The sequence below is a fragment of the Danio rerio genome, chromosome 2, assembly GCF_049306965.1.
Source record: "Danio rerio strain Tuebingen ecotype United States chromosome 2, GRCz12tu, whole genome shotgun sequence".
Taxonomy (NCBI): Eukaryota; Metazoa; Chordata; class Actinopteri; order Cypriniformes; family Danionidae; genus Danio; species Danio rerio.
Window position 1 is genome coordinate 23,146,361 of NC_133177.1, and position 13,238 is coordinate 23,159,598.

Sequence of the window (13,238 nt, forward strand, 5' to 3'; positions counted from 1 at the left end):
ATAACTAAAAGCATTTACGCAATGTAGGCAACTTGACCCCTTTCCGAAGCGCACTTCATCTTTCATAACACAGCCCCCTCCCTCCCCAAGGCGGAATAGTTAAACACAATCTACAGAGATTCTTGCCTAGTCTTTTTTGCCTGAAATCAATACAGGAATTGATCCCCCATAGCTGAAATGAAGCCACAGCGCTCCAGCAGCCCAGCAACGTTCAGCGCAAGCCCAGAATATCATTTAGTCCTGTAACATAATTATAGAGAGCAATACAGATCATTTGGCATCAACATCATTCTCGGCTAAAGGTCTCCTGAAGCTTCGATTCGCTTTTCAGAGACTTTAATGAGTGAAACGGAGCCGATTCAAAATGTAGCTGATCACTAGCTAGGCATCTGTGAGGGGCCTGCTAATTGTGACCGACCATATCCACTCATGCCTCCTGTTATTTTGATTGAAAAGATACCAAACATTCCTTAAAAGATTCATTAATGATGTACTGGAGAATGTTAAGAAACGTAATGGAAATCAATGGGTTCCAGGACAACACTGGGGCCTCATTGACTATTTCTCAAAATATATTTTTAAAGGGATCATGACATATGAAATCAACATTTCATTGGTCTTCTGGCACATAAAGGCCCTTTTCTCACTAACTGTGTTGCCAACATGATTAACAACAGCAATAACAATTTTTGTTTTACTACAATACTCATCTTGATATTCTCTTTTTTTTTTTTTCTTACAAAAGTCATAATGTTATCCATTTGGCTTTAACCTTGTCTACTGCACAATGCATTGAGACCAAGTCAAGAAACTAAGGCTGCACAATATATCGTTTCAGCATCAATATTGCAATTTGCACATCCACAATAGTCACATTGCTGAAATATATTTGCAATATCCAGTTAAGATTAGTAGACTATCAGGCTCAACAATTCAGAACATGTGATTCGCGGAGTTATTGCAAAGTTTATCCATAATGGAGTAAAAGTTAATTATTTGCATGTGATTTTAAGGCATGTTTAAGTTTTTCAGAAGAGTTTAAATCAGACCGGCACAAAGAACTGTACTGTATGTTGCTTATGACCCATTTCCGCTGGGTGGTAGGTATACGGTACGGTACAGTTCGGTATGCTTTTATGCCAGTTTCTACAGTCAAAAGGTACCAAAAGCGAATGCTACCATACCACTTTTGACCTGTTTACATTACGGTATGGTTCGGTACTCTTTAATGGCCATTTCCACTGTCAAAAGGTACAAAAAAGCATACTGTACCACTTTGAGTACCCTTTCTAAAGCACGACTAAAAGGTACCAAAAGGCAAAGCAAGACGTGCAGCTGAACGCTATTGGTTTACAGAGATACGTCACTAGTGCATACATAAGCCAGGAAAATGAAAACAAAAAAAGTGCCATTTTTAAATACACAGCCGAGACATTATCCCATAATAAAATATACATATAATAACGAGCCATGGTCGACCTGATTCTAAACAACCTTGCCGTTGTCTTGATGAACAGCCACACAGCACAATCTACCCTGTGACCCGTAGTTGTTTACAAGGCAATCTAAAACACAAGCGGTTTCTCTTTCTTGTGCGCTAGCCGCACATCTACATTTGAAATAACGAACTTCATGAGCTGATGGTTTTAACGTGTGTGTGATTATTGAAGTGCTTCTGAAATCAGATCCTTTCAGAAACTGACAAACGGAGAGTGAAGCACAAAAAAACAAAAATGAAGCCCAAACAAACAAAAGAACCAAATGATTCTTTCAGCAACCTAAAATATGAACAAACTGCCATGTTTAACTGTTATTATCACCTTTTGGACTATTATAAACTAGGAATGATGGATCTACTTTCTAACAGAGGTTACATGTGCTGGTGAAGATATGAGAGGCTTGCACTGACTGGGCTACATGTTGCGTGTTGTTTTTGAACGTAAATAAGGACTAAATGTATGCTGTGTGTAGTTTCTTTGTAATTGGTAACATATCAGAGACTGTAATGGGCTGTGTGTATTCATATATATTGCATTTATTTATTTATTTTATAAAACTGCAGATGTTACAGTAGGCTATTATGCACATCATTGATCTGCAGTTAGTCAAAGTATGTTCATGTTCATCCGTTTTGTGAGAAGTGCTTCATATGATATGTAAACGACCCATAAAGCTTTACTGTAGACATTTCTCCAAGCGAGAATGACGTGGACTTAACTTATTGTCATACACCACACCCACCAAAACCATTGGTACCCTTTTGGCAGTGGTAACGCAAGCCTGATAAAGATGACCCATACCGACCCGTACCGTACTGTACCACTCAGTGGAAACGGGCCATTTAATATAGACTAATTGTACTGAATATCATTGCACTATTGTTACTTAATAATATATTGCTTATTATATATTATTTAATCTCTTCCATCAATACCATTCCAATCGAAAAATTTATTTCCAAATAAAGCTATTCAAGTCATCTGGTGGAAATGTATTTGCAATGTATATTGCAAAAAACTAAATATCAATGTAATTTTTTCCCAATTCTGTGCAGCCTTACCAGAAACACAAAGTATCACTCTTTAACTAATTATTAAACTTACGATCAAATCCAATTTTCTCTGCAGATCCCCACAACTTTTTTTCTGCTGTTGATGTGTTTACTGTGACTTTAGCTGTATGTTCTCTGTTCTCAAACTCCAAAAGCAACTAACACTCAACATCATTGACTAGAAAAAAGAAATCTTCACATTGTTACGCTGTAATTGATCACATCTGGTGTGAATAGACCCATTGGGATCTATTGTTTTGATTCAAGAGTGTCATTGTCTTATATTTGTGCCACTTATTGGACATTAGTAATAACAATAGCCGATATAACATAAAAGTCTCACTAACTAAACAAACATTTAATGCTTCAAAGAAGGTAAGCCATATGTTGTGTGTTTGTGTGTGTGTGTGTGTGTGTGTGTATATATACAAAAAATAAAAATAAAAATCACAGGAGGGCTAATAATTCTGACATCAACTGTAATTTAGAAACAACGTGGTGAATAAATAATCTAATCCAAGCTAGTTAAAAATACTTGAAAATTTTTAAGTATATTGATTTGTGTATATCTTGTTGCACGTTTTAGTTGACAAATCCACCAGAGGGTGCAGTTTACATTTTTGCAAGTCTGAAAAGTGATAACTTTTATATACAGATATACATTCTTCGATGCTTGTTGTACAGATCACCCTGTGAATATAAATGACCTTAATTTGCTTTTGAAAACACTTTTGGTTGGGTTTGTGTTGCTGTTTGGTGTTGTGCAAAGAACTGCACAAAAATAGTATGGAATATGTTGATAGCATGTTTCTGTAAACATCTATAGTGTGAAAAGAACAAAATAGGTCAGCATCATACCGGCCCGTAACATTCAGTTTATCTACAAACTGCAGTCAAACATATGTTGAAGTACGTTTTTTTTATGGTTTCACAAAATACAAACAATTTTTTTTTTTTTTTAAGTAGGCTGAAGCATGAATTTACAACTAACAAAGTGCTGAGATAATGTGTGTGTGTGTGTGTGTGTGTGTATACGAGAGAGAGAGAAAGAGAGAGATCTTAATGAACAATTCAATAAATCCCCATAAAGATTTTGCATGTTTTGGTATTGGATCAATTAATGTTAAAAAGAAAAACCTTGAATGAATGATTTAGTGACAAACACTGTACATTTTTCAAGGTTCCTGACATAATATAATGACTACATATAATACCGGTTAAAAAAAATAAAGGTCAAACACAGATTTGAATGTACTGCTTTGAGCATCAAATGTGTAATAAACCTATGGAAATTGTGATTATTGAGAATTAAGATTGATTGGGTGTCTGAATCAAGACTGCAAGCTTTCAACGATTACTCACGCAACTCTAATGTATATATCAATGATTATTTCAAACTAAAAGGTCACATGTTGGTCTAAGTTCAAAATCCTGCATTCCGGGAGACCGTCCTGTCATGCTGTTTAAAGGCTCTGAATGAGCTGTTTACGGGCAGATTTCTTCATACCACACACTGGTGGCCGAGATAATGATTGACTTATAGGTTCATGAACTGGCAGTGGATGGTAGTGTGATAACCCAAGCTGAAGGGTTGCTGCCTCAGTGTTTCTTCGAACACGTACATATTGTGCAACATGAAAATGTTTAATGATTAAAATGTAAGCATATTTGTTTCTGTCCTGGCTTTTATACATATACACACACACACACACACACACACACACACACACACACACACACACACACACACACACACACACACACACACACACACACACACACACACACACACACACACACACACACACACACACACACACATATATATATATGCAGTTGACGTCAGAATTATTAGCCCCCCCTAAATTAATACCCCGTTTATTAATTTATTTTTTTTCCATTTAACAGAGTGAAGATTTTTTCCTACATATTTCTAAACATAAGTTTAATAACTAATTTCTAATAACTGTTTTATTTTATCTTTGTCATGATGACATAATAATATTTTACTAGATATTTTTCAAGACCATTCTATACAGCTTAAAGTGACATTTAATAGCTTAACTAAGCTAATTAGGTTGTCCTAGGCAGGTTAGAGTAATTAGGCGAGTTATTGTAAAATGATGGTTTGTGCTGTAGACTATCAAAAAAAAATATAGCTTAAAGGGGCTAATAATTTTGTCCTTCGAATGTTTTTTTTTTTTTTTTTAAACTGATTTTATTCTAGACGAAATAAAACAAAAAAGACTTTTTCCAGAAAAAAAAAAAAAAGTTTCAGACAAACTGTGATGAAAGACCTTGCTCTGTTAAAAATCATTTGGGAGAAATTAAAAAAAAGAAGAAAAAAAATACAAAGAGGAGAAGTAGTAATTCTGACTTAAACTGTACATGGATTGTAGACAAAATGTTCAATTTTAGTGTCTACATCAAAATACATTAACAAAGGGGATTTTCTACTCGAAATAATTAATCACTGTGTCTTCTTTAAAGTTGAAACAACAAAAAAAAAGAAAGAAAACTAAATGTAAAATCATGGGTCGAATTATGTCCTAGCATCATTTCAATTTAAATGAAAATTCATATTTTGTAGGCATAATATAGCATTAAAATATGATTATACTATTTTAATCAAATATATGTACATGGTAAAAGATATTAGTTAAAATATAGTGGTTAACAAGACTGTGGAATAGAATAAACAATAAAACAATACTGCAATATTATTTTGGGGCTACGCTGTGAGCTTAGACCTAAATATGTCATTAAAGATGTTTTGTTCTAAATAAGCTTGACAGGATTTGTCAGTATTGTAGTTTTATTACACTGGGTGGAATTTAGTGAGCGTTTTCTGTAAATGCTGGTAAAAATGTATGTTATTTACTATTTTTTCCCCCTAAGATACATTCTAATGCTTTGATTTTTTGGATCCTGTAGTCTTTAAAGCTATATATTGGATTTTACTCAACTATTTGATCTGTTTAGAGCCTTGGCACTATGAGCCTTAGCAAACACACAAAAGAAAAATTGCTTTGATCTACCACTAAAAATCCCTTCATATATATTTGGATGTACTGAGTTGCTTAGATATGGGTTTAAGTCAAATATTTTATTCTATAAAAGGTCTAATAACTTTTCTTCCTGATGTGTAAAAAAAAACGTTTGTAGCTCAAAATGTAGTTGAAAATGACAATATGCTGTTTATAAAATGCATATAGGTACACTAACTGGCCACTTTATTAGGTACACCATACCAGTACAGTGTCGGACCCGCTTTTGCCTTCAGAACTGCCTTAATCCTTCATGACATAAATTCAACAAGTTACTGGAAATATTCCTCAGAGATTTTGGTCCATATTGACATAATAGCATCAAGCAGTTGCTGCATATTGGTCACCGAATGGCACAGCAGAAATTGAGACTCATCAGACCAGGCAACGTTTTTCCAATAATCTGCTGTAAAATTTTGGTGATCCTATGAGAATTGTAGCCTCAATTTCCTGTTCGTAGCTGACAGGAGTGGCACACAGTGTGGTCTTCTGCTGCTGTAGCATATCTGCCTCAAGGTTGGACGTGTTGTGCATTCAGAGATGCTTTTCTGCATACCTCGGTTGTAACGAGTGGTTATTTGAGTTACTTTTGCCTTCAGCACGAACCTGTCTGGCCATTCTCCTCTGACATTTTCTCTTTTTTGGACCAGTCTCTGTAAACCCTAGAGATGGTTGTGCGTGATCCCAGTAGATCAGAAGTCTGAAATACTCAGACCAGCCCATCTGGCACCAACAACCATGCCACATTCAAAGACACTTAAATCACCTTTCTTTCACATTCTGATGCTCAGTTTGAACTGCAGCAGATGGTCTTGACCATGTCTACATGCCTAAATGCATTGAGTTGCTGCCATGTGATTGGCTGATTAGAAATTTGCATTGACGAGCAATTGGACAGGTGTACCTGATAAAGTGGCAGGTCAGTGTATATGTTTGTCTGTAAATGTGTTACCTTTTCTATATTTTATGCAAGAAAAATATATGTAAATATTATTATTATTTATTTATTTTTATTTTTTTTTTTTACACAGAAGAAACACCATTAGGCATATACAGATTAAAACAAAAACTGCATTTCATTCGTACAAAAAAATTGCAAATACAGAGCCTTTTTTGGTGGCAGTTGGAGATAAAAACATCTGCCAAATGCAAATGTAAACACTTACACCAGGAGCAGATGTCACGAAGCCAGTATCTTCATGAGCACTGCATGTAATTGCAGGCCATTACTGGATTATAAATATTCTCAAGTTTCCTCCAGAACTCGAAAAGAACTTCTTTTTTTTTTTCTTCAGCACGGATAAAAGCTCCAGCAGGTAGAGCATCTGACTTTGACATCCATGATATGGATGTCTGTCAGCTAATGGGCCTTTCATAACGTTCATATTGCAATTTTGGCTTTTAAGTCGACAATTTTCTATCATGGTACTTGACTTGCTATCAGGAAGTGGTCATTGTTGGGGTTCGGGGCCTTCCATAAAAAGCCGTAGCCCTTTGTGTAAGCGGCCACATTAATCTGGTTTTTAACGAACACTGATGGCCATCCCGGAGGATTTTTTAATGAATCCGTGAGCACACACAAAGGCACACGTTTAGCGCTCTCGGAAAAGCAGGATATTAAAATGAGACGTCTGACAGCACTGCCAAAATGAATGGCCAATTTAATTGCCCCACGGACAGCCATTATTATGACATTTAGTGAGGTATTTTCAGTGGCAGACAGGAGTCGTTTAGAGCACGTTTTAAGTGCACTCTGCACGCCAAGGTCACGTTGCCATAGTCATAACACTCATGAATAGAAATGCTAATGAGAGTCGTTGGTAACAGTTCTATTTTCTCTATGAAAGTCAATGCCCATATCTGCTCGACTTAAAAGAGGAAGCTTTATCTCACCTGAGCAGAGATGTCATCCGGCATGTGTTGTGAATACCAAGACGTCACGGAGAAGAAGTGTTTTCTCTTAAGCTCGACGCTAACAGAGAGATTTGTGTAAATCAGATGAGCTAACGCTGGATCAAACATGGCAAACGTTACGGACAGCATGCAGGAGCTAATACAGACGTGGAAATTGAGGAAGGGCCTGAGTTGAAACACGCCACCATTTCAAAAGGGACACAATTAAAACATTTGATTATGTTTTGATTAAGTTAATTGATTTTAATTCAGGAACATGAAGTCTTTTTAAAAACCTTTAATACCTCTGTTTTTCTAGACTAATTTGGCCACTAAATTAACAACCTGCTTGCTTAAGTGCACTTGATAAGAACAAAACATGATTTAACAATCACTTTGATTGCTTTGAAATAGAAAAAGGAAGGGGTGAAAAGTAACCTGATGTGCTTATTACTTAAAAAATCTAATAGTAATGGAACAACAGTTATATATATATTTTTTTTAACATTTAAAGGAATAATTTGCCCAAAAAGAAAAATACCATTTTATTTATTTTCCCTCATGTGGTTTTAAAGAATGCTGGTTCCTGGGATCAAATCAACATTTTTCTAAACATCTTTTTTATTTAAAATGTAAAAAAAAATAATAATTTAAACAACTGATGGCTTCAGAAAGAAGCTATATAGGCTTCCTAATATTGTTTTCATGTAAATTGACAAATGATTTAATATAAATTACTTATTAAATTACAATTATTATGATTGTTATTATTATTATTATTATTATTATAGTAGATTCTACTAGTTCTAATATAAATACATTTTATTATTTTTTTTATTTACCTGAATTTTATTGTAACAGCCGGTCATGAGTTTCTGTTTGTTAATATTTCTTATCTCAAAAAAAAAAAAATAATAAATAAAAAATAAATAAATAAATAAATAAATAAATAAATAAATAAATAAATAAATAAATAAATAAAATGATGCTTAACTGACTTTCAGAGCAGCTGTGGAGATGTGTCATGTCTAGGACCAGACAGAATCTGTGCACATGTTTTGCTTATGCGGAATGATTTTGGGTGTATCGCAACTAAAAACTTAATACATTGAATAAAAAAATAATACATTTTTAGCGCTTATTTAATGTTTACAATGCAAATCCTATTAGATATACTTATTTAGTAAACAAACCAAGTCTATCATATAATATCTACAATATAGGTGAATATTGTGCAAAGCACAAAAATGTTTTGTTTTTTTAATGAAAAGGCAGCCTTTGCTGCTGCAGCACAGCGCATGACAAATTGCAGCACTGCGCGTGAAGAAACTTTTTCCGTGGCCATACAGTATCTGTATACTGTAGCTAATAAAAGTTATGACGGATATTATTACTTAACGAGTTCTATTATAGTCAGTAATATTACTCAAATTAAACAACTGAATAAATATAAACGTACCTACATTTACACACACTTAAAAACTATTTACTCAATAATTTGCTGAAAATCTATGAAAATCTGTGAATTTCTGTGCGCACAGATCTGTGTCTAGTCCTAGTCATGTCCTTATTTTAGGGCTAGGCGATTGGCCTAAAATCAAAATCTCGATTAATTTAACATTTTAACTTGATTATGATTAATAAACGACTATTTTATTTATTAATTTAATTAAATTTTATTTATTTATTTATTTTTGCCCTCAGTTCACTAACAGGTTTTATACAGTAAATATGCTCACATATTACAAGTGAAAGATTTTTGAAAAAAAGGATGCATTATTTTACTTTAAAATAATTGAAGGAAACACACATTATCTATTATTGATGATTATTTATTGACTATCAACATTGAACAACTGAAATTATGTGTGCTTAAACTTACGAGTAATAAACAATAAATTCATTTAAATAAACATGTAGCTTATGCCGTCTTCATAGGTAAATAGTCTTTTTGTTGTTTAATTTGCACATATTATGGTTTGGTTTGGCTACTTTTAATTTATTCTTCCAAAATTTGCCAAATTCTAGGAGAATTCAAGCTTTACAGCTGTTTTTATTTGATGTCTTTTCCACATTGTGACCATCATAAAGCCCTAAAATACTGTATAATAAACAATGTATAATGAAAAAAAAAAAAGTCTCTGGAACATTTTGTAATTACACAAAAACTAAACATAATTCATCCCTCAATCACATCTGTCAAAAACTCAGGCTGGGTTGGTTGGAGTATTCTAAATATTACTTTAAAACATCTATTAAACAGACTTGAGTATTACTGGTTTAGACATAAATAATTATAACCTTACCATCCACACCACTGTATGTTTTGACTAAGCCGTTGCTTTTTGACAAAAAGGAGAAAATGGCATGCTGAGTGCTTCAACATGCTGTCTGTCAGAGATGATAATGTACCTAATACACAACACATGCCAGTGTGAATTTGTTCATCCCTCGTGGAAATTGAACCAAAATTATCAGTGAACTGAGTGAAGAACTTTCGAAAGAGAATAAACACTAATTCCAACCAATTTCAAACTGAAAAAAATATATACAGAATTTTCATTCAACATTGGCTGCATTCAAGTCCAATATTTTATGCCCTTCACTCACTAATTTCCTTTCATCTCGCTCCCTCGAATGTACTGTGAGTCATTGACAACAATACACAAATGTTCACTGCTTGCGGAACATCTGAATGGGTTTAAATAAAATGCCCTAAACCCTGGTAAATATAGGTGCAGGGGTGGACATATGAAGTCGACGCACTTTCTCTGTCAAAATAGAGGGATCAAGGGTATGTCCTGTAAAATGTAAAATTTCAGTAGAGATTAGGCTTGGGCGGGAATACAGTTATGTGGTATACCGTGGTATCGAAAAATAGCAATGGTATCAGTTTCAATACTGTTATAATGTCATAAAAAACAATGCACTTATATAGGAGACAAGGATTGAATATTAAATATAATTTATTTAATGACTAAAAATGCATATGCATGGTTTTCATCAGCATTGAGGAAAAAGACAGACGTGGGCAATGATAGCGAGTTAAGCACCAAATGACCTAGTCTCGAAAAAGAACACAACTTCTTAAGCATGGGACGTTAATCGTTACACCGTATACCGAAGTTTGGAGTCAAGGTTTTAAATCCACCAAAATTTTCAGTGATACCATGAAACCATGATATTCTTATCCAAGGTTCTCAATGTCAGAATCTTATACCAGCCTATGCCTGCAACTTATGCAGTTTGGCAGTATACCAGTTTTTGACCGAATGAGTAGGGAAAGGCAGTAAAAATGGACAATTTGCAAACTGTGCAACAAAAAGGGGACCACGAGAGATGTATATACCTTGAACCCAAGGTTGCATTCACAAAACCACCATCCACTTACTGCTGCGAGTTCACTTAGTGCAACAGTTACAACGCCTCCCGATGCAGGACCATCAACTTCTTGGTCGACTGCCAGTACACAGCCGATGATAATGGGGGCTTTCGGGAAAACAACAAAGTACAAAAGGGACAGTGTCCGTTGGAAAACTTGTACTGATACATTGACAAAATACTTGGCGAAGGAAATGGTTTCTTTCCACACAGTGGAAAACAAGTCCTTTAAGGATATGGCAAAATTTTATTGATTTGTTTCCGCATCTCTGCACGAAAACTGTTCTGAATTTTTATGTTAATTTAAATCTGTTTGAATGTTTAAACTTTTTTATAAACTGCTATTTGTTGCTAATGATTAAAAATTTTAATATTGTTGTGCATGTTATTTTGCTATTCTTTCAGTATTAACGTTTGGTATTCAGTTTTTGAATGGTTTAGGCACAAGCCAACAGTTTGGTGCCACTGTCTGACCCTTACATCATATTTATTTATATATTTATTTATTTTTTATTATTCGAGGTAATACCACATCACGAAAGAAAATAGAGAGGAGGTTTGACACTATAAAAATTTGGATACCACCCAAGCCTAGTGCAGATTCCCTTGAGGAAACAAGAAAAGGGAAGTTTGTGAGTGCTTATCTACAAGTGAAGTGGAACTCTCCATGTATTAATGGTTTTGATTTTGGTTCTGAGTCTGGCATTCCCAATATGAATATGCATCCGGTATTATAATCTATTTATTATTATTGGTAGTATTTTTGACTTATCTTTTAACTGAATTATGGACTTCCAGCAAGGTCGCTGGATCGAGTCTTGGTTGGGTGAGTTGGAATTTGTGTGGAGTTTGCATGTCCTCAGGTTTGCATGGGTATACTGTAAATGAATTAGACTAACTAAATTGGCCCTAGCATACGCCTGTGTGTGTGTGTGTGTGTGTGTGTGTGTGTGTGTGTGTGTGTGTGTGTGTGTGTTTGTGTGTGTGTGTGTGTGTGTTTCCCAGTGCTGGGTTCCAGCTGGAAGGGCATCCACTGCATAAAACATATGCCAGAATAGTAGGCGGTTCATTCCACTATGGTGACCTCTGAATAGAAAATAAGCCGAAGATAAATAAATGAATTATAGATACAGTTTAAGAAGTGTCCTTGTAGATACTCAATTTATACGATTAGAGAACTTGATAGGGGACATTTATATGGTTTTGTATTCTCAAATTTTCTGTATTATTAAAGTTTTCATAAAACGCTGCAAACGTACAAATAAAAGATGACATGGATTTTGAGACGTATACACAGAGGAGGTTGTCACGCATGCTTTGTTCACAAATCAAAAAGCTTGCTGTTGCCAAAGTGCACTGTGCATCAGAAGAAAATGACTAACATATGCGAGTGTACACTTGTTTATCTGGAGGAAATGATGCTTAAATTGGAACTGTACATTTTCATTAAGCTACTAATTACGGCTTGATCAGTGTTGAAGAGCTACAATACTGTGAGCTCAACCACTAAATGGGTCCCTGTCCAAGGTCCTGAAATCTCTTTAGCAGAGAAGGCCATGTACAAAAAAAAAAATCTGTTGATTTTACCTTTTATTCATCTGTGCCTTTTAAAGCTTTCAGAGGGATTTATTACTGGCCTTCAATTTCAAATATTAAAGACTGTAGAATATGTACTCAGAACTGCGAGCATGAACAATTTTAACTGCCGAAATTACAAACCGATTTTTTTTAATTCTATATTGTGATTAATACAATAATTTTAATCAAATATCATAATGCTAAAATAAGTTTACTTTTTTGGTTGAATTTTCAAGTAGGCTATTATATGTAAACTAAAGTGTGTATGTATAGTAGTCACCACCTGAAGTGGATTAAAACCTTTCAATTTTGAATAAATAAATAAATAAATGTAATCAATAGCATTAATATATATATATATATATATATATATATATATATATATATATATATATATATATATACACACACACACACACACATACATACATACACATACATATGTATATTATACACACACACACACACACACACACACACACACACACACACACACATTTTTATTATTGTACACAAGAATGTAGCTTTCAAAGTTTTGTCTTGTAGTTTCCCCACACAAATCACCTTAAGTGTGTTTAAAACATGGACACGTGCCCTTCAAAAAAGCCTAGCAATGAATGAGTGTGTAAAAACGTTTTACCGAAATCTTAGAAACACTATGTGTGCTTTACCTCAATATCCTGCAACTCTTTGCTCAGCATTGTAGCCATTACTATCCGATCCGCAGTTTATGATCCGATCGCTCCAGCGCAAGAGAGCGTTTGAGTAGATCTAAGCACGCGCTCAGA

At 34.4% G+C, this 13,238-nt stretch overlaps 1 protein-coding gene across 2 annotated transcripts in view; it reads right to left on the minus strand.

The window, feature by feature from the left end:
- The window catches only part of dpydb (dihydropyrimidine dehydrogenase b), a 303,194-nt gene extending 289,961 nt beyond the window's left edge, over positions 1-13,233 (minus strand). The window contains exon 1 of one of the 2 annotated variants that reach the window (XR_012386199.1): positions 13,122-13,233. Coding sequence is in view for 1 of the 2 variants with exons in the window: in NM_212893.1 (NP_998058.1) it covers positions 13,122-13,160 (39 nt within the window). In the remaining variant the exon portion in view is untranslated. 2 annotated transcript variants of the gene reach the window in all.
- Between the last annotated feature and the right edge of the window lie 5 nt (positions 13,234-13,238).